The sequence below is a fragment of the Megachile rotundata genome, chromosome 4, assembly GCF_050947335.1.
Source record: "Megachile rotundata isolate GNS110a chromosome 4, iyMegRotu1, whole genome shotgun sequence".
NCBI classification, from domain to species: Eukaryota; Metazoa; Arthropoda; class Insecta; order Hymenoptera; family Megachilidae; genus Megachile; species Megachile rotundata.
The window spans coordinates 10,076,705-10,099,354 of NC_134986.1; the positions used below are offsets into that span (position 1 = coordinate 10,076,705).

The window sequence follows — 22,650 nt, forward strand, 5'->3', positions numbered from 1 at the left end:
ATTAGATGTGTGACGACTGTCAAGTATATAGGTGTGGAATTTGCAAATTTGGGTGTCTAAAAAGTTGAAAGTTTGGTGATAAGCAAATGTGATACACAAGCTATCATTTAGTCATGCTTGTTTTGTATCGTCTATTTTTCCCGGGCATTTTTATTTCATCCGCCATTGTATATATGGTGGACCGAGTGTAAAGCGTACAGTGTTGTGGTAATATTAACGGGTGGGGAGTTTACTAAAGTTAGTCTCGATGCACGAAACAGGTATGATCTTTCGTTGAACGAATTCATAAACATTATTAAAGATAATAACTCTAGTTTCTTTATCTAAACATAAAGTTAATCATATATTTAATATTGTATCTAACTCGTCATAATGTTAATACATACCAGCACATAGTTACATATATCTACGTACCACTACATATAAACGTGTGTAAAATGTAACATAATCTTTCTATACACATTTCGTACACTATTATATGTCATATGGTTTGGAACAATAATGTACATTTGCGTGAGAAGCATATTTTAATAAAAAGTTCCATGTTTCGATATCAAGAAAAAGCGCGCTTTTATCGGTGAAGTTCGTGACCACTCGGCTAAGATCGGATCGAGTCGTTTATGATTGGTTGTCGGATTCGAGTCAGCGAAACGTGAATCAGTCAGCGTTGACGGAACGAAGGATCAAGTTCGACTGGAATCATTGTGGAAACAGAAGATTTGTCGGTGCGTGTCGCCGGTGAATGAAGCGGGCTAATTATTACGTGCGATGGCCGCGTGCTATAGCGAGCAGGCAGCATCCACTTCAGGAAACGTAACGAAAAAGTCGCCTGCGGCCGCCGCGAAACCAGTCTGCTGGCAACACAGGCTGTTCGGTAAACAACTGTCGCGGTGCAGTCAGGTTAATCAGCAAGAAACAAAACCGTGCGATGCAAGTGGTACTATCGTTGACGACGATGGCCAGCCGACTTGTGAGGTGATCGGTGTGTACTTTAGTTTTATTAACCCCGGTGCTACCTGCGATGACTTTACGCGTCAGCTGCTCGACCTTTACGCGAGTGTCAATTCGTCGCACGCGGAAAATGACCGAGATGCTGAGAGTTCTGGCAGAGGAAGGGAAAGGAGGAAAAGGTTCGAGGTCGTGCACGTGGTTCTCTGGAGTAACGTAGCCGATGTCCTCGACTTTGAAGAGAGTTTTCGTGCACACGTTTCGGAATTACCCTGGTTAGCGGTACCGAACCTAGATTACGAAAGAAAGGTAAGTTACATCTCTTTTTGTACTTCTCACCGGTTACACTTGCTAATAAGCCCTTTGATAAGATAAATTTGTAATATCAGTAGTTTCACTATGATTTATAGTACCATTGGTATTGAAACTTTTTACTAACGCGCTTTAGTAATCTATGGTGATTTATTGATATCATTTAACATTGTCAAGATTCTTTAAAAATAGTATCAGTCAAGCTTTTTATAAAGTATACGTTTAATCACAAGATCTGTATACAGCTTAATGCGGTACTTATTGTTTAGTGCAATCTCGCTATATGACTCATTTAGTAAATTATTGTTTATACGAACTTTCACATTATTTATGTGGACGTAGCGCAGATGACCTATCACACAATTTCAAAAGTTGTCTCTGGTCGATGAATACGATCACAAATTCTCCATTGAATGTAAATTTTCGACAGGGTTTCGCCAATCAAAATTTGCATGGAAAGAGTCCAATTTATATGACACATTCCACAATTTTTTATACATCTGTCCTGTCAGTATTACATAGAGAAACACTATTACACTTTCGCCGAGTATTTTCATCGAATAACGAACGTACGAATGATTACGTTTCTCTGCCCCCTTTTTCTGGTTCAATCCGATGTCACCGACTCTTTATCGTTCAATCGTGCAGGCATGCATGAACTTCAATTAAATTCAATTAAATAATTAGACTCGGTTTTTAAGTTGAATAATGATCGCTCGTTGGTACACTCGTTCAGATAATTTATAAGTTCTTGGAACTTTAAAACAATTAATAACTGTTCGAGATAATAGTATCGGGAATTATGCATTCAAAACTTCTACCGAGAATAAAATTTTTATGGATACGATATGCTGAATATTAAGTAGCAAAGAAGTACAGCGATTGTTAACCTCGGTTAGTACAATATGGGTGCACTTAATATAATTTAACCCTAATTCAATTTATTCTAAAATAGTTGACCTAACTTCAACCTTATGTAATTATAAATTTATCTCAATATCAGTGGACCTAACCTAACCTTAACATAACTATTTTTTTTAATGGCGGACCTAGCCTAACTGTAACATATTACTAACCTAACTTGACCTAATATAAATTAACCTAACCTGATATATTTCAACGAATGAGTTACACTATTTTTTATATATCTGCAGGAATTAAAATATTTTTGCTAGTTAACCTTAATACAACTCTTATCTAATTTTTTTTACTGGCGGACCTAACCTAACCGCAACATAATCTAACCTAACATGACCTAATATAAATTAACCTAACCTAATATATCTCAACAAATGATTGAAGTTACACTATTTTTTTACATATCTACAGAAATTAAAATATCCTTGCGACGATTATGTCTTTTCATGCAAAATCACTATAATTTCAATAGTTTTTCTCTATGTTACCCCGTGTATCTTTGCATTTGTATAAGCTCACGTTTCACGATCATTCGGTGTATTTTTTTAACGGGCTGTGGGAAATTTACGGTCAGACGGTATGATCAATTCAGGCGAGTGTATTATTCGAAATTTGTATACACATGCCTGTCATAAAGTTACATATGTACACATAGACGGGCACACATGCCGTTATGCAGAAGGACCGTGCGCGCAGCGCCTTTTTTATTTCCAGCGGGTGTTTTAACCCCTCGCCAGACGTGCTATTTAGGGTCCGATTTTATTTGCACCGACACACGAGGCAGAGTCGACTTTCTCTAACTAAAAATCGTTCGTAATATTTTCCACAACGCATCTGCTACCGTCGTTTGCCCTGCAAACTTTTAGTTTAAGCCGTTTTTTTTTCGGCGTAATTCTTTCCTTCGTTAATAGTTTTTAATTCTTTTTTTACATTTTCCACTGTCAATTAGTGCTAATTATTTTTCTGGAAGTCAACTTTCATGGGTTATCATTTCATAAGTTTATTTAACGTCAATTTTACCGAGGGTGATGTGTCATAGGCTATGATATATGTAGATGGGTTAGAACATCTGAGAAGCAAAGTAGTGTTAAATACAAATTAATTTTTTTACAATTTTAATTTATTTTTATACGTAGAATGATTCTTTTGTGGCGGCATAATATTGTAACGCCTTATACACAAGATTTAATAACGAACGTAATTTTTGTGGCGTTCGAAATCCATCAGATAACGCAACTAAGTATCTAATTGAAAATACATGAATTAATAAATTCAATTCAAGATGTTACTCGTAGCAATTAAAGCAGACGGTGGAACTGCTTCGTACATTGATCTTTTCATCACCCACGCACCTCGATGACGCACGCATGTATCTCTTGTTTCAAAAGTTTGAGTGACTCTGGCGTTACATTACGGCACTTTGAACACCCATAGCATATATTCGCATTAGCGCGGGAATTTTTATACAAGTTTACAAGCTTCGATCGTATCGCACAGTTACTGAAGGGGGTTCCATTAAGACGCATCGATTTTACACAATTTATGCAGTACAAAATTATTACACATTCATGAGTTTAAAAATAAAATTCTTTCGGAATTTCGTGTCATAGCGAGATCTCATCCGATCTGTCCCGAAGTCACCCGACGTCCCGATCTCGAAGGTCTGTAATCTCGCACACTTCAACCCTTAAGGCATCCAAAAAAGAGATAAGGATATGCGCGGTTTGTATGCAGAGCTTCAGGGTAATAACTCGTATAGCATCCATGTCACAAAACTTGTATGTAAGATGAATATTTTTGATACTTGTGTGTATACGAATTGGTGTACAAATGTAAGAGACGATCGGAGTTCGTTATTCCCTCACTTTTTTCCACGATCATTAGTCAGGCCACTCGAGCAGTTGGTGTCTGTGATGCATATACATACACTCAATAGTCTGATTCGCGAGTAAATGTAACGATAAGCGTCCTGCGCAATTAGCGTCAAGTAGCTTCGTGATTCTTCCTTGCTTGTTATTCCGCCTATCTACCCGATCCACGCTGAGAATCACCCCCTTGAAATCGTAGATTCTTTGTATACTGTTCCATTCATTTAACAATAAGAAGAGCAACTTCGGTTTATGAAATGCTGTGAGCAGAAGGAAAACATCGAATTCCCGGTCTTCTTATCTGGCATTGAAAGTAAGTTAAGAAATCTGAGACGAGTACCCTTTTTTAACCGCGAATTCTGATTACAGAAGTTACAATGTATACACCCGTAATGAATGTATATAGCCACATAAACTACGTTTTATCTGGGAAATGTATAAAATTATGTAAAAAAGCATGGGTCTTACGCTTCGAGAATTTCGGGACGGGACGGAAGCGCTTCGGGCGAGATCGGGTGAGATCGTGAGATTGACATGTCTCGAGATCCCCAACATTTCGGAAGTAGACACGAATTTCTCAATTTACAAACTTTTAGGATTTTAAATTCCTAGGTGATTACATTTATAAATTTAAATGAAGCTATATATAAAATTATATATAATTTCATAATATTATAAAATTTATAAAATATGTAAGCATCTATTGTGCTGTTAAGAAAGTTAAACAAGTAGGAAAGATGGACATTATATTTAGCAGATGTTGATTATCCTGCGGTTGACCTTTGATCCGACACAGCGTATCTTTACACGGTGGTGCAGCGTAGCTGTCCAGTTTGACAAAATTGAACGGTAAGCGCCATAAAAGCCCGCGGTGCTAGGATATCCGCCGCTTGAACGGTGTAATAGAGCCACGGCTGCTCATCGTTTGTACGACGTAAACCGTTTCATAAAGGTACACGGCTTTGCCTTGAACGGGGAAACGCCGTAGAAAAAGAGTCAAGCCGAGCAGCCTTTCCATTCGGGGTGGCCGACCCATATCTTCTGCAAATAGCTTTCTCATTCGACCGGCGAGATCAAGAAAGCGACGGAAAGGTGGTAGCGTAGAGAGAGAAAATATATATTTACGTTTGTGTATATACGGTATCGGAAGGAAGGCGAGAGAGAGAGTGAATTGGGTGGCGATGCACAGGTCTCTTCCCACGAAAACGACTGAAACGGGAAGAAGAAAAAAGGAACGGGAGAAACGTTGGAATCTAGATAGACTTTGAGGTAGTTCGTACACAGAGTGGCCCGTACGCGGCGCTATGTAATCCTCGCTCCGTCTCCTCCGTCTTTCCTCCCCTGGCTCCTGTCTGCTTTTTAGCCGGCATATCGCGTAGATTACATACGACCTACTCGGCGATGGTCAAAGGAAATGTGAAGTACGTGCGAATCGCCCGAATAAATGTATTCCAGTGCCTATGACTCGAAAACTCGCGTGAAATCTCTTCGAACGCTTTGACGCCGTCGACAGTATCGCGGATAAGTGCTAGAAAATTGCGCAAGGAAAAAATTTAATGTTCCGCGCCATTTGTCGTGCGGACATGTCTTTTTACACGGAAATTCCTTTCGTTAACTTCGTTCGTTTTAAACCTTTGGTAACTGCAATTTTATTGTTAGATCGTGACGTTTAGAGGTTGTAGGTTATACGCTATTAATATTTCATTGATGCTTCACGGTATTTATAATCCTAAGGTATCATTAAGGCTAATTCTAGTGAGTAAGTTCTAGGTTAAGCTCAGATTAAGCTAGGATAGATCAAGCTAGGATTAAATCAGGTTAAGTTAAATTGGAATTAAATTCGAGTTTAGATTATTACATTACGTCAAATTGAAGTTGCGTTGATTAGGGTCTTTTTCGTCGAAGTAATGGACCATTTGAAAGAGTTTCCCAGCGAGGGTTTTCTATCCGAGTATCACTGAACTCGGGTTCGTATTTTTACTATAGCAGTGCCTTCCTTTTGTGAGCAGCTTGACGACAACGCGATCGTGTCTCCATTGTCATTCGTAAGCCCTACGAGATCGATCCTTAACAGAATGCCAGAAGTTCTTCCATGTTCTACAACAGTTCAAGTCGTACACAAACGTGTATTCGTTTGCGTGTAATTGAAAGCGGTAGCTTAAGACGCTCCTGGGGTTGACCAATGGAAACAGTGGTCTCGTCAGTCTCGGTCGGACGAGAGATGTCGGGAGGCCGCGATATCTATATATAACAGGGGTGCACAACTCCGAATGCTGGAGATGAAAATTAAATGCATTGACTCGGTTAAAACGTTTAAAATAATTACAGCGACGAATAATTATATCGTTAATAATCATATTAGCTTGTAGCATTCATAAATTAAATTAACTTGTTGATATTATTTTGTGCGCCATAAGTTAATTTTCGTACGAATATTTTGTGCAACCTTCAAATCTATTGTTCTAAAAAACGTGGATACGTACAATTAAGTTTTATTGTACGTTTTAAACTTATTTTTATATATAGAACGTTAATAGAACACCTTGTACATTGATCCATAGCTTCATAGGCAGCCACGCTACTTGAACCGTAATAAATTACACATTAAATGCAACAACCATAAACTGTGCACACGATGCAAATTATCGCGTCTTTCAATGTAAGGTTAGAACAATATGGTACATTAAAACAATTATTTCCACGTATTTCCATGCTTCGTACTCGTTACGACGTTCAAGCGATTAAATAGCCAAAGCAGCTGAATAGCCTGGACGCACGCGACCCTTAGAAGATTTTCAAGGCGCCTTAATAACTTAAAGTCACCGACACATCCGGACGTGCGACTTTTAAACGGCACGGAACATGAAAGTGTATACACCGTAAACGATTTTTATTAAAACGAAAATTACAACGAATAAATTGTATTCCGCGGGTAAAACGTTTATTGTGTTTCACTAGTTAAAGCGTTTAGCAGGAACACGCAAGTTTTCCGGAAAATTTACCACGACAAAGCTTGCGTTGTGCACCTCTGTCGTTCACGAAGGAGGCGATTGAACGCGCGCGAACGAGTCAACAGTGATCTCATCCCTTCCCCTCCATCGCTCGTCTTCTACCCGATGTCACGGTACGGCAAGGGGTTCCCCTTGCTGAAGAGACCAAGCGGTAGAGTGTCTGGTAGAAAATGAACATTGGCGTAACTAGATAGGAACCAGGGTGGGCCTAATTCCCTCCCACGAGATTTCGGCTGGTCCCACCGGATGCTGTGCACGACGCACGATAACTTATATGTCTTTTATTATAAATTCCAATCTTCGAAATTCTCTTAGGTTCACATATTTTTGAAGTTCTAAATCTTTAGGGTTTAAAATTGTAAAATATACAAAATTCCTAGATTTTCAAATTTTAGAATCGCTAAATTCCTACATTCTTAAATTCTCGAATCCCTAAACTCCCGAATTTAAAAGTATTTAGATCCCCAAATTCCTGAAGTTCCTAAATTCCAAAATTACCAAATCTTTAAATCTCCAGAATCTCTAGATTTCCAAATTCCAAAAGTCACTGCATTCTTAAATTTCCAAATCTCTACATCGACAAATTTCCAAGTCTCCATATTTCAAAATTTAACACACCTGAAAGTTCCTAGATTCCTAAGTTTCCGAACCTCAAAAAGTCCCTAGATTCCGAAGTTTCCCAATTTCACAAAGTCCCTAGATTCCTAAGTTTCCAAATTTCTACGTCGACAAATTTCCAAGTCTCCATATCTCAAAATTTAACATTCCCGAAAGTCCCTAGATTCCCAAGTTTCCAAATCTAAAAAAATCCCTAGATTTCCAAATCTTTGCATCGACAAATTTCCAAGTCTCTACATGTCAAAAGTTAACATTCCTGAAAGTTCCAATATCCCCAAGTTTCCAAATCTCAAAAAGTCCCTAGATTTCCAAATCTTAAAATTTCTAAACTCTTAAATTTCTTTGATCCCTATATATCTTGAAAGTGTTATAATATTTGACTTTTCCGGTACTGAAATATCCAAGTTTCCAATAGTCACGTGATCGTGGCTAATGTTATTAGCGAGAGTAGCGTACGCATCCAACCCCAGAATCCGTACTTACGCCAATGAAATCGCGGAGTAAAAAACGACACTTTTCAAATTATCTTCCATCGCGCCTAAACCATTTCTCCCCTCGTGCATTGAAAATTACCATAGAGAGAAACGATGCCATTTCCCGTTACCGTCAAAACGACATTACTGTCCAATAATCGATTTCGACGAGTTCGACCTTTATCGCGTCACTTTTGGTATTTCGCGATATGCAGCGTAGGTAGCGTGACGCGATAGTGATATTACACTAGGATTTTTCGTACCGATACAAGTTGAATCGACGAGGGTAAGCAGGTGATGGTGCAAGGACGAGACGGGGAAACGAGCAAGCAGGAGCGATGGAGAAGCAGCGTGGTAGGGGACATACAGACCACCGGGGGAAATAACGATAGCACCGTCGAGCGAGCGGCAGCAACGCCAAGGGAGGACGTACGCGTTATCGACCGCCCCAGACGGAGACGGCAAACGAACGTACGTATACAGGGTGTCCCATAACTTCTTAATTAATATTTTCGGCAGGTGGGAGAAGGTGGAATTTTTAAACGAATGTTCCATTTTTTACTTTGTTTCGGGTTATGGTATTTAGTCAGTTATTTTGGAATTAAAGTTGATACAAGTGATAGTTGGGTGGAGGACGCAGGAACGTACGGTATGGGGCCCCTGAGCTTATTGTACACTTCACCGGTTTTTCATATTAATGAAAATATTAATCGGTGAAGTACTATTAGGAATTTATCTAGTTCTTAGATGTTTGTTTTATGGATTATTTACTTGTTTACTAATTTCATAATATGAAGAAATAAAATGAAGTTTCAATGAGGGTATACTCGGGATTCTTGCTAGGCTTCTTTGGATGAGGATCAGTTTTAGGACAGAAATATTCTTAGATAATTAAATTTTATATTTCTCGAATTCCCTAGGCGCAAATCCCTAAGTTTCTAGATTCCCCAAACTCAAGATGATAAATTCCTAGTTTCCAAAGTTTCTAGATTACAAATCCCTAGATTCTCCAATCCCAGATCCTTAGATTTTTACATTTTCCAAATCCCTAAATATCAGTGTTCTCAAATTTCCATTCTCCCTAGATTCTCAAATGTACAAATCACTAATCCATAAATTCCCAGATTTACAAGTAAAAAATCCCTAGATTCTCAAATCCGCAGATCCTCATACTTTCACATTTTCTAAATCCCTAAATACCAGAATTTCCAAATCTTCAATCTCAAATTCCTACATTAAAATATTCCCAAAATCATAGATTTTCAAATTCACAAATTCTTCAATCTCAAGTTTCCTTGTTCTAAATTAAAAAATTTTCAAGTATCAAAATCCTCGAGTTTCCAGATTTACAAATTTGTCAAATTCTTAAACTTTCATACTCCGTAAATATTTAAGTAAAAAAATTTACCAAATCCGTACCGTGAGCGCGGGGTGCCCGACAGCACGCTCCGCCCCTGCGTTCCGCGCGTCTGATTGGTCAACTTTAATTCTCGATAACTCCGTAAATACCGATGCTAGCCAAAATCGGAAAAGGAACTTTCGGTTTGAAATTCCACCCTTTTTCACCCCTGGAAGTATCAGTTATCGGTGAACGAAGAATTACGGGACACCCTGTGAACTCGGCCCGTAGGAACGAACGGGAGAACGCCCGTAGGAAATATACGAAGGGACGAGGTAATGCCTCCCCGTGGAGGGTCGCGATAACGTACGACGTCGCACGTTCGGGTACCTATATAGGAGGAGAGAGACCCTTCTTGCCTTATTCTGACGCTCACCCTTCCTTTGTGTGCGGCTGCAACGCGCATCGCTCGACAATTTTACGTGTCTCGATTTGCTCCGATCACCGGGACAAAAGGGATAGAGGTTTTCGTTTGAAACTCCCGGTCGAAATGTCTTCCTTTTAGAACGATAGTTTCAAAGAGGATCGATTTGTTGCTTACCGTTGTACGTCGGTACGCAGCTAGCCGACAGGTGTCTGCTACAAAGTTTTATTGAAATCTCGCTCTTTCGAGCCTTGATGGAGATGCCCTTTTATCTTTGCGCTAGCTTCCGATGTTATGGCAGCTAGTCGATTCGCCGAAGCTCATTGTCGTTTCTGTCTGCAATGAATACGGTTTGTCGATGGAAAGCGAATAATATTATCTTTTGTAAGGATACGTCACTGAACAAAGGAACACTATTAGGGAGCCAAAGGGATTTAATGTTTATGGAGTACACGCTGCTTGTTAAATTCAATGGAACGTGTTTGCGAAAATTATGAAGCTTTGTGCGGACGGAGGATGGTATGTTTATGATGGAAATCTGTCTTCCTGTCGGTGCGGTTTTAGGGAGCGCACCCTTTGGAAAAAATGTGGAGGTTTTGTTTTTGTGACGCGGTAGGAAATTGGGGAATTGGGAATACGGGGCATTGAATATTTAGAAATCAGAAAGTTATAGATTTGCAGATTTTAGAAACTTGAAGATTTGAGAATATTAGAATTTAAAAACATGAAAATTAAAAAATTAAGAAATTATAAAATTTATCTGTCTCGAATAAAAATGTTTCGCATGAAAATATAAAGTGCCTTCTCATTGAAGGATGAAAAATTTCATTACATAAAGATAAAAAGTGACATACTTTAATACATGAAAAGGTTCGCAATGCGTACAATAAACACCTTGCACATTATAAGTCGTTTTTAATACTTTGTACAATAATGGTAACAAAGACCGTATCAAATTATTAACCGCAAATACCGAGACTCACCGGACCGGTAAATTATTTGCTTTCGAAAAATGTAATAAAAATCGAATGATTAAAACTGCTGTTTCACTTCTTAGACTCATCTTCATTATCTACTTCAATGTAGAAGGCTTTCACAATATGTCTATTGTACTTAGGTCTTTTCTGCTCCTTTCTTGTTCCCTGGTGATCAGACAGCTTAATGAGAATCGGTTTCCAACATTAATGACAGTCGATTGTCTTCATAACTCTACTATGTACTATGTTCTACAAAAATCAGTTATTTAGATTCTATCGATTTCTTTAATCTCTCCGGTCCTGATTCTTAGATTTCAGAATTTGCCGATTCCTAAATTTTTTAGATTCCCTAGATTTCTCGATGCATGGATATTCAAATTTATAAATTTTTTAATTCTTTGACTTCCAAGTTTACAGATTTTCAGATTCTTAAATTGGAATATATTAATTCCCTAGATTCCCAAATCACCATATCCCAATTCCCCAGATTCCCAAATTGGAATATCCCAATTCCCTAGATTCCCAAATTGGAATATCCCAATTCCCTAGATGCCCAAATTGGAATATCCCAATTCCCTAGTTTCCCAAATTGGAATATCCCAATTCCCTAGATTCCCAAATTGGAATATCCCAATTCCCTAGATGCCCAAATTGGAATATCCCAATTCCCTAGTTTCCCAAATTGGAATATCCCAATTCCCTAGATTCCCAAATTGGAATATCCCAATTCCCTAGATGCCCAAATTGGAATATCCCAATTCCCTAGTTTCCCAAATTGGAATATCCCAATTCCCTAGATTCCCAAATTGGAATATCCCAATTCCCTAGATGCCCAAATTGGAATATCCCAATTCCCTAGTTTCCCAAAGTGGAATATTCCAATTCCCTAAATTCCAAAATTGGAATATTCCAATTTCCTAAATTCCCAAATCCACATATTCCAATTCCGTAAATTCCCAAATTGGCATACCCCAATTCCCTAGATTTCCAACTTGGTATTTCCCAATTCCCTAGATTTCCAACTTGCCATACCCCGATTCCCTAGATTTCCAAATTGACATGCCCCAATTCCCTAGATATCCAAATTGACATACCCCAATTCCCTAGATTTCCAAATCGACATATCATATTTCCCTAGACTTACAAATTGGTTTATTCCAATTCCCTAGATATACAAATTCAAGGATATCTATAATATTAAACTAATTTTCTAGATTTTCAAATTTCCATGTCTCCAGGTTCCTACATCCAAACATTCCCAAATCCTCAAAATTTCAACATCTGTCAAAACAAAATATTCTCACGCATTCCTTAACTCCCAAGAGTGATTCCCTTTCATACAACCCAGAACAGAAGCTTTCACGCCATCCTATCTGTTTCCTTTCCGTGTCTGATGTTACTGTAATCGTGCAGCCTACTAGAAGAGACGACAGTACTTATTATCAGCGAACTCTGTTCCCGATATCTTCACCGGAAAGCAGACATTTCCCTCGTTCACGAAAAGAAAGAAAAGACAATCCTTTTTTCCTCGTCGTTCAGACGTGACAGTGAAAGAAGTTGATTGCTTATCTACGAAGAAAACGAAAATTTTCCCTATATACATTTTCTTCTCTCCTGCTTGTCTATTCTTTCTTATCTCTTCCGGCGTGGAAAACTTTCAGCCAGTTTCTACTATCACGCTCGAACCCTTTTTCATCCCTTCTCCGACCCTTCTCTGTAGCCTCTTATAGCACTGTAATCATGCAGCCAGGGCCAGAAGGGATAGCACTCATTGTCAGCAGACATTACTCCCCTGTAGACACTCGTTGCGCCCTTTTTCGTCGTGGTTGAGTTTCGTGGGCTTGGCCAGCAAGGATAACGGAAGAAACAGAGGCCGTACTCTACGTGTCTCGAATCTCTTACGCTCTGCACATGTGTATTCCTCTCACGCTTCTTCAAATTGATGGGCTTTCGATCTTCCTTCGTTTTTTCTTTTTTTTATTTACGGGTCAATACTCCACGCGAGCTGAATTCGAACCACGGTACACGGACCGTGAAACGAGCTTCTGTGAAATTGTATAACGCGAAACCGACGTTTTTCTACTTATTGACTTTGAATACAATTTTTACATTTAACTAACTGCGAGATTGCTGGGCGACGATGCAATTCATCGAGAACTCTTCAGATTTAATTTCACAAGAAATTAGCGTTTAGTTCTTTAACATTTTTTTATGTGACTCTAGCGACATCTGTCCGCGTTATTTGAACCGAATTCTTTAAACAAAATGGTTGTCGACATCTACATCTTAAGAAATAAATAACTGTAGAATTCCTTAAATTAAATCCTGGCTAAATTTTTTAGTCTTCGAAGATAAATGTAATTTAGACATTCCGTATCTTATCAAAACTCTACTTAACGCAATTCATATTTTGCTTTTAGTATCTACTTTGATTCGGAGAACGGAGATCATAGGAACCCTTGAATGTAAATCTCATTGCTTTGATACAAAAGCGAACGAATATTTATGAAGTAGCTTCAAGGATCGACGTTGAAATACTCTTACGATCAAATGTTTTTTTCTTTTTTACAGACCAGACTGACTCGAAGGTATCGAATAAAGGCTGGCGTACCGACTTTGATTTTATTGGACGGTTCTAACGGTTCGATAATAACGAGAGGAGGTGTAGAACGAACGATCGGTGATCCTGGTGGAGCTGAATTCCCTTGGAAGCCACCTCATCCGAAAGCTGCTCTCGAGGATGGACCTTTATTGCCATGCGGAGCTCGCGATAGCAATGAACCCATGTTGCACGAGGAGTTGAGGCACTGTTTTAAGGGTGTTTACTTTAGCGCGCATTGGGTAAACATTTTGCTGTTCTGTTTCAGAGAAATTGTGTATGTTACATGACGAGTTTAAAATAATCTGGTTTTCTTTTAGTGTCCACCTTGCAAAGCGTTTACCCCACAACTTGTGGATACTTATCAACGAATTCGGGAGAGGGGTCATGATTTCGAGGTGATTTTTGTGAGTTCTGATAGGTCAGTTTGATTTATGTCACTTTGCACGTTTGCTGTTTAAACCTAAAAGCACTAGGAGCAAGATGGAACACCTCAAAAAATTATTTCAGAACTTATACTTATTGATTATGTATTTACAAACAGTAGATGTACTAAACAACAGTACTGGATCTATAAGTATCTTATCTACAAATAAAATTTGTTAATTTTTAAGTTATCAAACTTTAAAGATTTTAAATTATCAAACCTACATAATAGAAATTAGTAGTTACACTGTAATCTATAAGTTGAAGATTCCACAACTTGTATAAACTAACTAATGTAACATAATGTAATGTAAAGTAACATTTTAAACTAACAATTTATAGAAAGTTCCATCTTATCCTTAGTCCACCTAACCATAATTGGAAAAGACTATCTGACAGAGTCTGTTAAAATACAATTTTTTATGCTTTTAGGAGCGAAGAGTCTTATAACGTTTATATTGAAACAATGCCTTGGTTGAGGATACCTTTTACTCAGGAAGAGAGACGAAAAAAATTAGCAAGAGCTCTCGATGTACAAGCAATACCCACTTTAGTGATACTCGATCCTCGGGATAATATTATCACATTAGACGGACGGGCAGAGTTGATCGAGGATCCCGAGGGACTGGTAAAACAAAAGAATTGTTTTTATAATACACTTTGTCTTTGAATTATTTCATAAATGATTACGAAGTAATTCAATTAACAGTTGTAAAATATAGAGTAGAACTGTGAATTTCAAATTAAGAGGTAATCAAATTGGATAAGAGGTAGAACGTAATTGAATTACTGCTTAATTAAAATACAATGTAACTAAATTATACTGTAATTCACATCAACACAATTGTGAACAAAGTAACTTTCCAGAATTTCCCATGGACCAGTCGTTTGGTAAATATTTTAACCGAAAAGTATGCCACCTCGTTGCACGACGCGCCGGCGATTATACTGTTTGTTGGTAAGATTGACATATAGTATTTGCATTCTGTTTAACATTTTTGATCGTTCGTTTTTACGTTGATAATATGTTTCGACAGAAGGCGAAGATTGCGAGATTCAATTCGCGGAAAGCGTATTATTACCAGCCGCACAGGCGTACAGGAAAGACAGACCCGATTATGATCCAAACTATGATGATCCAGATGACGTTTTGCAGTTTTATATAGCATTAGATGTGAGTACTATTTTAAATGCAAATGCTACATCGATGTATAATTATTTTATATTTAATAGATACATCACCGCTTTTATTTATCGCAGTGTGAGACGTCGGACATTCTTCGCGAATTTGTTGGTTTAGACGATGCTGTGCCCCTTTTAACAGCGATTGATATACCTCGAGGAGTTTATGTCGTGATGGAGGATGGTGCCGAAATAACTGTAGATTCTGTACAACAATTTGTCGATGGATTTCGTAATGACAAACTACCTATAAACAAAATAGCCGCGGTACACAAAACTGCTGCGAAAAATGACCAGGTTTCTACTTGAATCTTTATTCGAGAGTTAGCAACGGATGATTTTATACAAATTATTGCAGACCACGTGAAGAAAGGAGCAGTTAGGTTTTCAAGTGGTCATTATACAACCACAAAATAAAGAAACCCCCATCCTCTCTTCTTGATCCTGTCTCTGTGATACCATTGCTCCTTTCGTAGGAAGGATCTCGCGCAAAGTTGCGTTTGTATTCGCACACCCCCTTGTGGAAATAACCAAAAGACATGTATTATATATCATAGTCAATGAAAACTGAGCGAATTGTATTTTTAAGTGTACACATGCACACGTTAATATATTCTAATGTATTACTTAATAAACGTCAAATGAACACGTCGAAGGTATCTTTGAATTACTATTTATTAATTCTATGCTTTATACAAAAAGTAATCGTTCTATCGTCAAAATTTAGACAAATTCGCTGAAACTTCTATTCCCTTTTAGAAATATTTTTATATACATATATAAACATTACATTATACGTTTACGAATTAGTAATTTATTTTTTACGTCATAATTTGTTTCTTAAACATTTTATTTTGTTTGATCATTATTCATTCCATGATTGAAAAGAAAGATTGATTAATCATCCATTGCATATATAAATGAAATCGCGTTATTTTCGCTTTGTACATGTATCTATGATATAATTAAAGCTATATGTGTCGTCAGTTATAAAATAAATATGAGTAATTCACGTTAACCAAAAAGCTCCGATATGTCGTAAGAAATAAAGATTACATTGATTTCGTCGTCGTATGTTGTAAAAAATATTATTGTCACTATTTGTACTATTTTATCTAAAAAATAAATATTAGGAAGGGATTTCTTATTTTCATACGTCAAATCAATTATTAAAATTTTATACTAGAAGAGCTGCCAGAGCATCTAAAAATTTTGATCTTTCTTCGATCTTCAGTCTTATTACTAGAACACAAAATATGAATACTTATTTAAAAAAAATACTTGCAAAATAAAATATAGGTCAAGATTTTTAGTCAATTCTTACTTGTGGTGTCGAAATAATCCGCCTCTATGAGTGAATTTGTATTTTTGGCCGCTTGTTCGAAGGCTCTTCCAAATAAACTGAAGAATAAGTATTATTGTAATTAGATTTAAGTACAGTTCAAAATATTTTCATAATTATTTGCAATAATTACCTTCTCGGTTGGTCTTCACAAACTGGCGGTATACCAACCATGAGGCACGTACCCGTTTCTACATCATATGTCGAAGAAGCTACTAGCGGCCATTCGGGTGCTCGTCTATTTTTTGAGGAGTCTACATAAGCTTTTAAAATATACTGAGCTAATATCAATAATGAATATGGATGCGCAAACATGTGACTATCAATACATCCTTCTGGGACGATTACGTAAAGAAACGAACCAGCGCTTCTAATTCGTTTCATCTGTAAAATACCCTGTGCAGCCTTAAAAATATTACTAAGCATAAATTTTGCTTTTTCTATGCCGCCTTCTAAAATACCCTTTTTTGTGCGAGATAAACAATCTAATGCATCTAAAAAACAACGTTGCGGCAATTTTTCTTTTGACTGGAATATTAAGAAAACTAAAATCAGTATCAATTTTAATGTGTACATTAAAAATACATAAATGCTTACTTACAGAAGATTCTATTAAGGCCAGCATAGCATAAACTATGTCTGAAGCACAGTATTTAAACCTGTAGCCATATTGAAGAGTAAAACTGGTCCCAATAATGGTATCTACTTTATATTTTCCTGCTAATTTTTCAACCATTTGTTTGAATTCTTGTCTAAGTGCTAAATCCATTGCAGAAAATTGTTGCTTTGATTGTGCTAAAGGCAAACCCATTTCAGCTAAAAGTTCTTTCAGACGTTGTTCTCCTCTAATCGACCAAAGTCGTAATGATACTGCAGTTGGTATTGAATGTTTTAAACTAGCTTCCACAGTCCAGTGCCGATATAATGCAAGTAAGAGACTGTTTTATATATAAGGAAATTATTTCATATTATGGTGTAAATAAATCTTTTAAAAATAAACTTTCTTGTGAAAGGATACTCTTTATCATAAGTAATTCTGACTGTACTGTGCTGTTGTTGTTGCTGCTGTTGGTCAACTTCGGCTCCTTGTTTATGAGTTAATCGAGATACATGAGCTTGAAGAGATCCTTCTTCAAGAACACTTAATCTTGATTCTACTTTACCAAGAATAGCCTGTTCAGTAGAACCAACTATAGCCCACCAAACCATATCTAAATTGTCTTTTGACATATTCCATGCCATGTCAAAAACAAGCATTGCACTCTACAAGAATAAGAAGTTAAAAATTTCTTAATTTTGTAGTTAGTAATTTATTACTGATTAATTTCAATAGTTCATACTGATCTGCCATAATAACTGTACTGTGTATAATTGAATAAAATAGTTGCTCGTTTTTCAGCCCACTTTCTCCTTTCAACTCTTTTAATAACATCTTCTTCATTTAGTCTTCGTCTTTTCCTCTGAGATTCATCACTTTCCAATTCTTCATCATCTTCATCTTCATCAGACTAAAAATTAAAAAATGGAGCTTGTTTTCTCAACTTATAATCACTTGCTTAAGTATTAAGTAAAGATGCTTACTGAATCATCTCTGAAGACTTCATTATATTCTGGAATTTCATCATCCTCATCAGCTTTACCAAGTATACGCACTTGATTTTCAGAATATATATTACATAAATCATAAGGCCTATGACTATCAATTACATAAAATATCACAGATTCGGCAGGCTGTAGTAATTCCACTAGATCCAAGGTACCACCACAATTTATAAAAATAACATTCTTTATCTAAAAATATAAAAAATGTGTAATATTATTATACCATGCTACACAACTTTAACTGGGTGTATTATTTAATTTTTCAGACCTCTTCACAATGTTCCTCAAACGCACAAACCATATCTTGGACCCCCTGGACAGGTATAAGCGTATATATCATGTTATCATTTTTAAAAAGTTGCTGTAAAATTCTGCAGGCACAAATGGCATCAACATCGAAATTAACCAACAGCAGGCATCTCTGCAACAGAAAGTACATATTAACATCTATAATCGAATTTAACAGTTTCTCATAATTTATTTATCTACTCCATGCTCATGTATAAACACATTTCTTCATAATTGTTATTTAACACTATATAAAAATAAGAAGAAAACCTAATTGAAAACCGTATAGATATTCTATATTGTGTACAATATGTATTAAATATATAATTTTAAATATATTTTTAATAAGAGTGTTTAACCTATGTAAATATGACAGATTGATAAATTTTTAAATTGTAAAGAATTCAAATAAAAACTTACGTCGTCCCTTATTAAACGATAAAATTCTCGTTCTAAATCTTCTACAAACATGTTGCAACGATTCTCGGCATGGGAGTATTTTTTACATTTACTGCACTTTTGTTACTCTATTTCACCATGCCTCATTTACCGCTAAAACCAAACACAATTCATGATAACAGCCGTTCGCGGCATATACAAGATGCAAGGTGTTGCACCAACTTTCACGGAAGAACTTTCAATGATAAATATCATAAATTACACTGCTTCATAGAATAATTTTGTTAAAATTTGTAATGACTTAAAAAATTATAATGTTTGTGTTGACATAATAAAAATTATTTTATATTAGATTTCGTTACAGTAGCATCACGCCCGTACGCTAAAATACAAATCCAACGTTTCTGGGGAAAATGGCGATAAAGAGGAAGGGGCTTTGTACACTGAGTATAGCACTCGAGTCTTAGCATGTATTATACTGTATTCAGAAAAATCGATAAAAAGTTCTCAAATAAATGTTAATGATATATTCTGCAATAAAAAGTGAACATTAGTTCACTGTAAAGTAATTAATTTAAGAAACTTTGAAAATTTTACTTCTGTATGTTTTTTAATATCTGTATGTATTCTGAGGGTCTTAAAAAATCGTACTTATCGACAATTACCGATAATTACCATTCGATACTGTACTGAGTTTGCAACGTTAGGTAAAGAAGGATTCCAATACTGTTATATCGATTGAAACCGGTTTTACATAAAAAGAACAAATGCAAATTAAAATTATAATAAAATTAATTTTAATGCAATAATTAACAAATATTTGTACGACATACACAAAATGTTAATTATATAAATAATAAATTTTATTAGATACAACAATAATTTAATAAATAAACAATTGAAAAATTAAACATTATAAAAAAATAAATTTCAACACATAAATTAACAAAATTTCATATACCATTCACGCGAAAAAGCCATAAAAATAATAAATTTTAATAGTTAATTTAACAATTTGTTGAAAAAATAACTAAAAAAATAAAAAATTTAAGTAAAATAACGTTGATATAGCATATACAGGTACGAATGACGTCATTACCCGGTATTGGTTGATTACGTGATAGCTGATTGGCCCTCGAATACCCTATCATTGATAAGCTGATAAATTATTGGTGCACAGTACTGTTCAAGGTGTCTGGTATTGGTTTGTTATCATGATTGGTCCTCGGTTCACCTCGGTGAATGTCGCGCGCGCTCAGTCTTGTTTAAGTCGCCGACCTGTTCGAATCACCTTGACGTTTCGCACCGGTACGAGTCAAAGTCTTAATTAATCGATCGTGTATTTAATACTGTGTTACCTAGTGTTGTAGTGCAAGTGTATAGTGTGTATTAATATGATTTTTTAAATATATACGGGGGTGTATTAATGTGTTTTATGGTGTGGTTCCCCATGTACCCACGTGTTTACCAGTGTGATTTAAGTGGTGATTGCGCATGTGTATACGGATACATTAGTGTGTTTTATGGTGTGGTTTTTTAAGTGTTTTACTAATATTTTACACAAATTTTAATGAGTTTTATGGTGTGAATATTTAAGTTTTGACATATTTTAGTGAATGTTTTATATAATTTCATGGTGTTATTACCTATGGGTTTTGACATATTTTAGTGAATGTTTAATGGGTTTTATGGTGTGAATACTCAAGTGTTTTGACATATTTTAGTGAATAATTTATACAGTTTTATGGTGTAGTTACCCATGTGTTTTTACGTACATTTGAAAATGTTTCAACGGTTTTAGACGTAGTTGCATGTTTTACTACGTTTGTGCAAATATTTCAATGCATTTAATATTTCTGTACAGTTTTGCATGTGTGTTTGTATTCGTCTGCATGCTACTTATTTTCAAATATGTTTATTGAAAAAAAAATCATTCGAAATACAAATTGATACACAGTTTTCTAACGTGTTGTGGCTTGTTCTGTTTACAGAAGGACGTTTCCATGCCAAGCCGAAATGCTGACCATACAACGCAGCAGATTGCGGGTCAACCTCCAAGACGCAATCAACCAATCTCTAACGATGCAATGCGAGTGCAACCGACCTCCAACGATGCAATACGAGTGCAACCGATCACTTTGAGCCGCGTTACGAGCCGAGTAGTGCGAGTCAGCGATCGGTGAGTCGCATGCTTTACGGTTCCTCCGGTTCCCATCATGTCGTAGGACGAATGGTCCGAAACGGCACGGGAACTGGTTGTATTTTATATTTTTGAGCGAGCATAGTGACCACGACTGTACGATCGTGCAAAATTCGTACAAACTGTTTATTTTATTTATTAGATCAGGTCAGGGTTTTCTTGTACATTTTTTCTTTTCTTATCAATTTTTAAAACTACATAGAAGTCGGATGACCCTCCGATTTCATAGTAGTTGTCGAGTCATAGTAGTATTGTCGAGTCACTTTTAAATTTTTATAAATTTTATCAATTCAATATTTTACATATGTACAAGAAAGTATCGCGAAAAACAGATTTCGATATCAAAGTTATTTACGAATGTTTGAGTCATTTAGAAATTTACTTTGATATCACAAATCTGTTAAAAATGAAACTACCGTATACTTAGATTTTTGCAAAGTGATCTTCCATTTTCCATTTTGAAAATTTTTTAAAGTTAAAGTCAATTTTTACTGGAAGACACTTTATTAGCATGTTTCTAATCATGATTTTAGCTCAGGATTTTCAGCACACATGAAGAAAACTGGTAGGTCAAAATACATGTGGCCGTGTTCATTTTTATGCTCTATACTCATGCGCGTGCTTAGATGCTCTTGCATGGGTTAGGGCAGGTGGACACGGTTTAGTTTTAAGATGTTTGGCGATCGACAAATTGACAGTGAATTATCGACACAAGTTACACGTGTGTGTGTGGTTAGGTCGTGGACCTTGTGTCGATTAAACTGTAGATTTATTTTCTAAATTTTGTAAAATTCTATTTGAAAATGCATACAAAATGCAAGTCGAGTCATTTGAGAATGCATACAAAATGCAAGTAGAGTCATTTGAAAATGCATACAAAATGCAAGTAGAGCCATTTGAAAATTTTATAAATTAATTAAGTTAGAAAATTGTATGAGTAGTTTAAATTATTACATGTGCATATTACATTGAATATTCGAAAGAGTACGAAAATGAAATATGTATGTTCACTGTCGATTGTCGATCGATTTCAGCAAAAAGGTATGAACTTAGAGTGTGAATGTTGTATTGAACTCGGGTGTCGGAGACGTCCCGGGACGTACTCCCTAGGAATAGGCTTTTTGCACCCGGGTGGTATGTGTGAGAATCGTGGAGTGTGTTTTTGTGAGAATGGACTTTGCAATTTTTTAAATATAGCGATAGGCAGGCAGGTAGTTTACTTCTGGTGTGAATGAGTTAGTTTTAAGTAGGTAGGGCCAGAGCAAGCATTCATGTTTCTCTTTCCTCCTCTCTCACACGTGAGATGCTTGCATCTGGGGGGTTCACGAAAAATCGAGAAGAGAAAAATATTAAATATGAATTTATTTAATATTCTCTTGAACTCGATTTTTCGTTCAGGCCAGGCCTTTTAGTTTGTAAGTCGCAGTCGGGTTCTAGATCCGACTGCAAAAATGAAGTACACTGTGAAGTGAAGTGCAGTGAAATAAAATATTCTGCTCGGACATTCTTTTACGGACAGCGTGTTTTAAGAATCGCTGTTCGTATTTTTATTTTAAGTAATTATTTTTCTTACCAAACTAACTTATTATATATTGCATAAAATTTCGATTTTGTTATCGATCGAAATAAATGGATAGTAGTGCAATTTTATTTTTATAAAATTGTCTGCTATCCGTTTATGGAGATTGGTAGTAAAATTGAGAATTTATGTAATTGAAAACTAA

The 22,650-nt window shown here is 36.2% G+C and overlaps 2 protein-coding genes across 6 annotated transcripts; one reads left to right on the forward strand and one right to left on the reverse strand.

Moving 5' to 3' along the window:
• The first annotated feature begins 396 nt into the window (after window positions 1-396).
• Window positions 397-15,750, forward strand: LOC100882220 (nucleoredoxin). Of its 5 annotated transcripts, XM_012281463.2 has the most exons (9): window positions 397-1,257; window positions 8,443-8,619; window positions 13,460-13,729; window positions 13,808-13,908; window positions 14,346-14,541; window positions 14,781-14,871; window positions 14,951-15,087; window positions 15,147-15,392; window positions 15,454-15,750. In XM_012281463.2, exons 1-9 carry the CDS (start codon window positions 769-771, stop codon window positions 15,460-15,462), a joined length of 1,716 nt encoding a protein of 571 aa, XP_012136853.1. In that variant the 5' UTR covers window positions 397-768; the 3' UTR covers window positions 15,463-15,750. The 5 variants fall into 5 exon arrangements, with proteins under 5 accessions (XP_012136853.1, XP_012136852.1, XP_012136854.1 ...); XM_012281462.2 differs by having other exon boundaries at window positions 409-1,257; window positions 15,147-15,750; XM_012281464.2 differs by having other exon boundaries at window positions 414-1,257; window positions 15,174-15,750.
• On the reverse strand, window positions 14,950-19,152 carry Cdc45 (cell division cycle protein 45). The gene is made up of 9 exons (XM_003701624.3): window positions 18,748-19,152; window positions 18,308-18,460; window positions 18,019-18,228; window positions 17,778-17,945; window positions 17,456-17,700; window positions 17,039-17,375; window positions 16,571-16,965; window positions 16,420-16,496; window positions 14,950-16,337 (listed from the first exon to the last, which is right to left on the reverse strand). The coding sequence occupies exons 1-9, from the start codon at window positions 18,796-18,798 to the stop codon at window positions 16,273-16,275; spliced, it is 1,701 nt and encodes a 566-aa protein (XP_003701672.2). The 5' UTR covers window positions 18,799-19,152; the 3' UTR covers window positions 14,950-16,272.
• Between the last annotated feature and the right edge of the window lie 3,498 nt (window positions 19,153-22,650).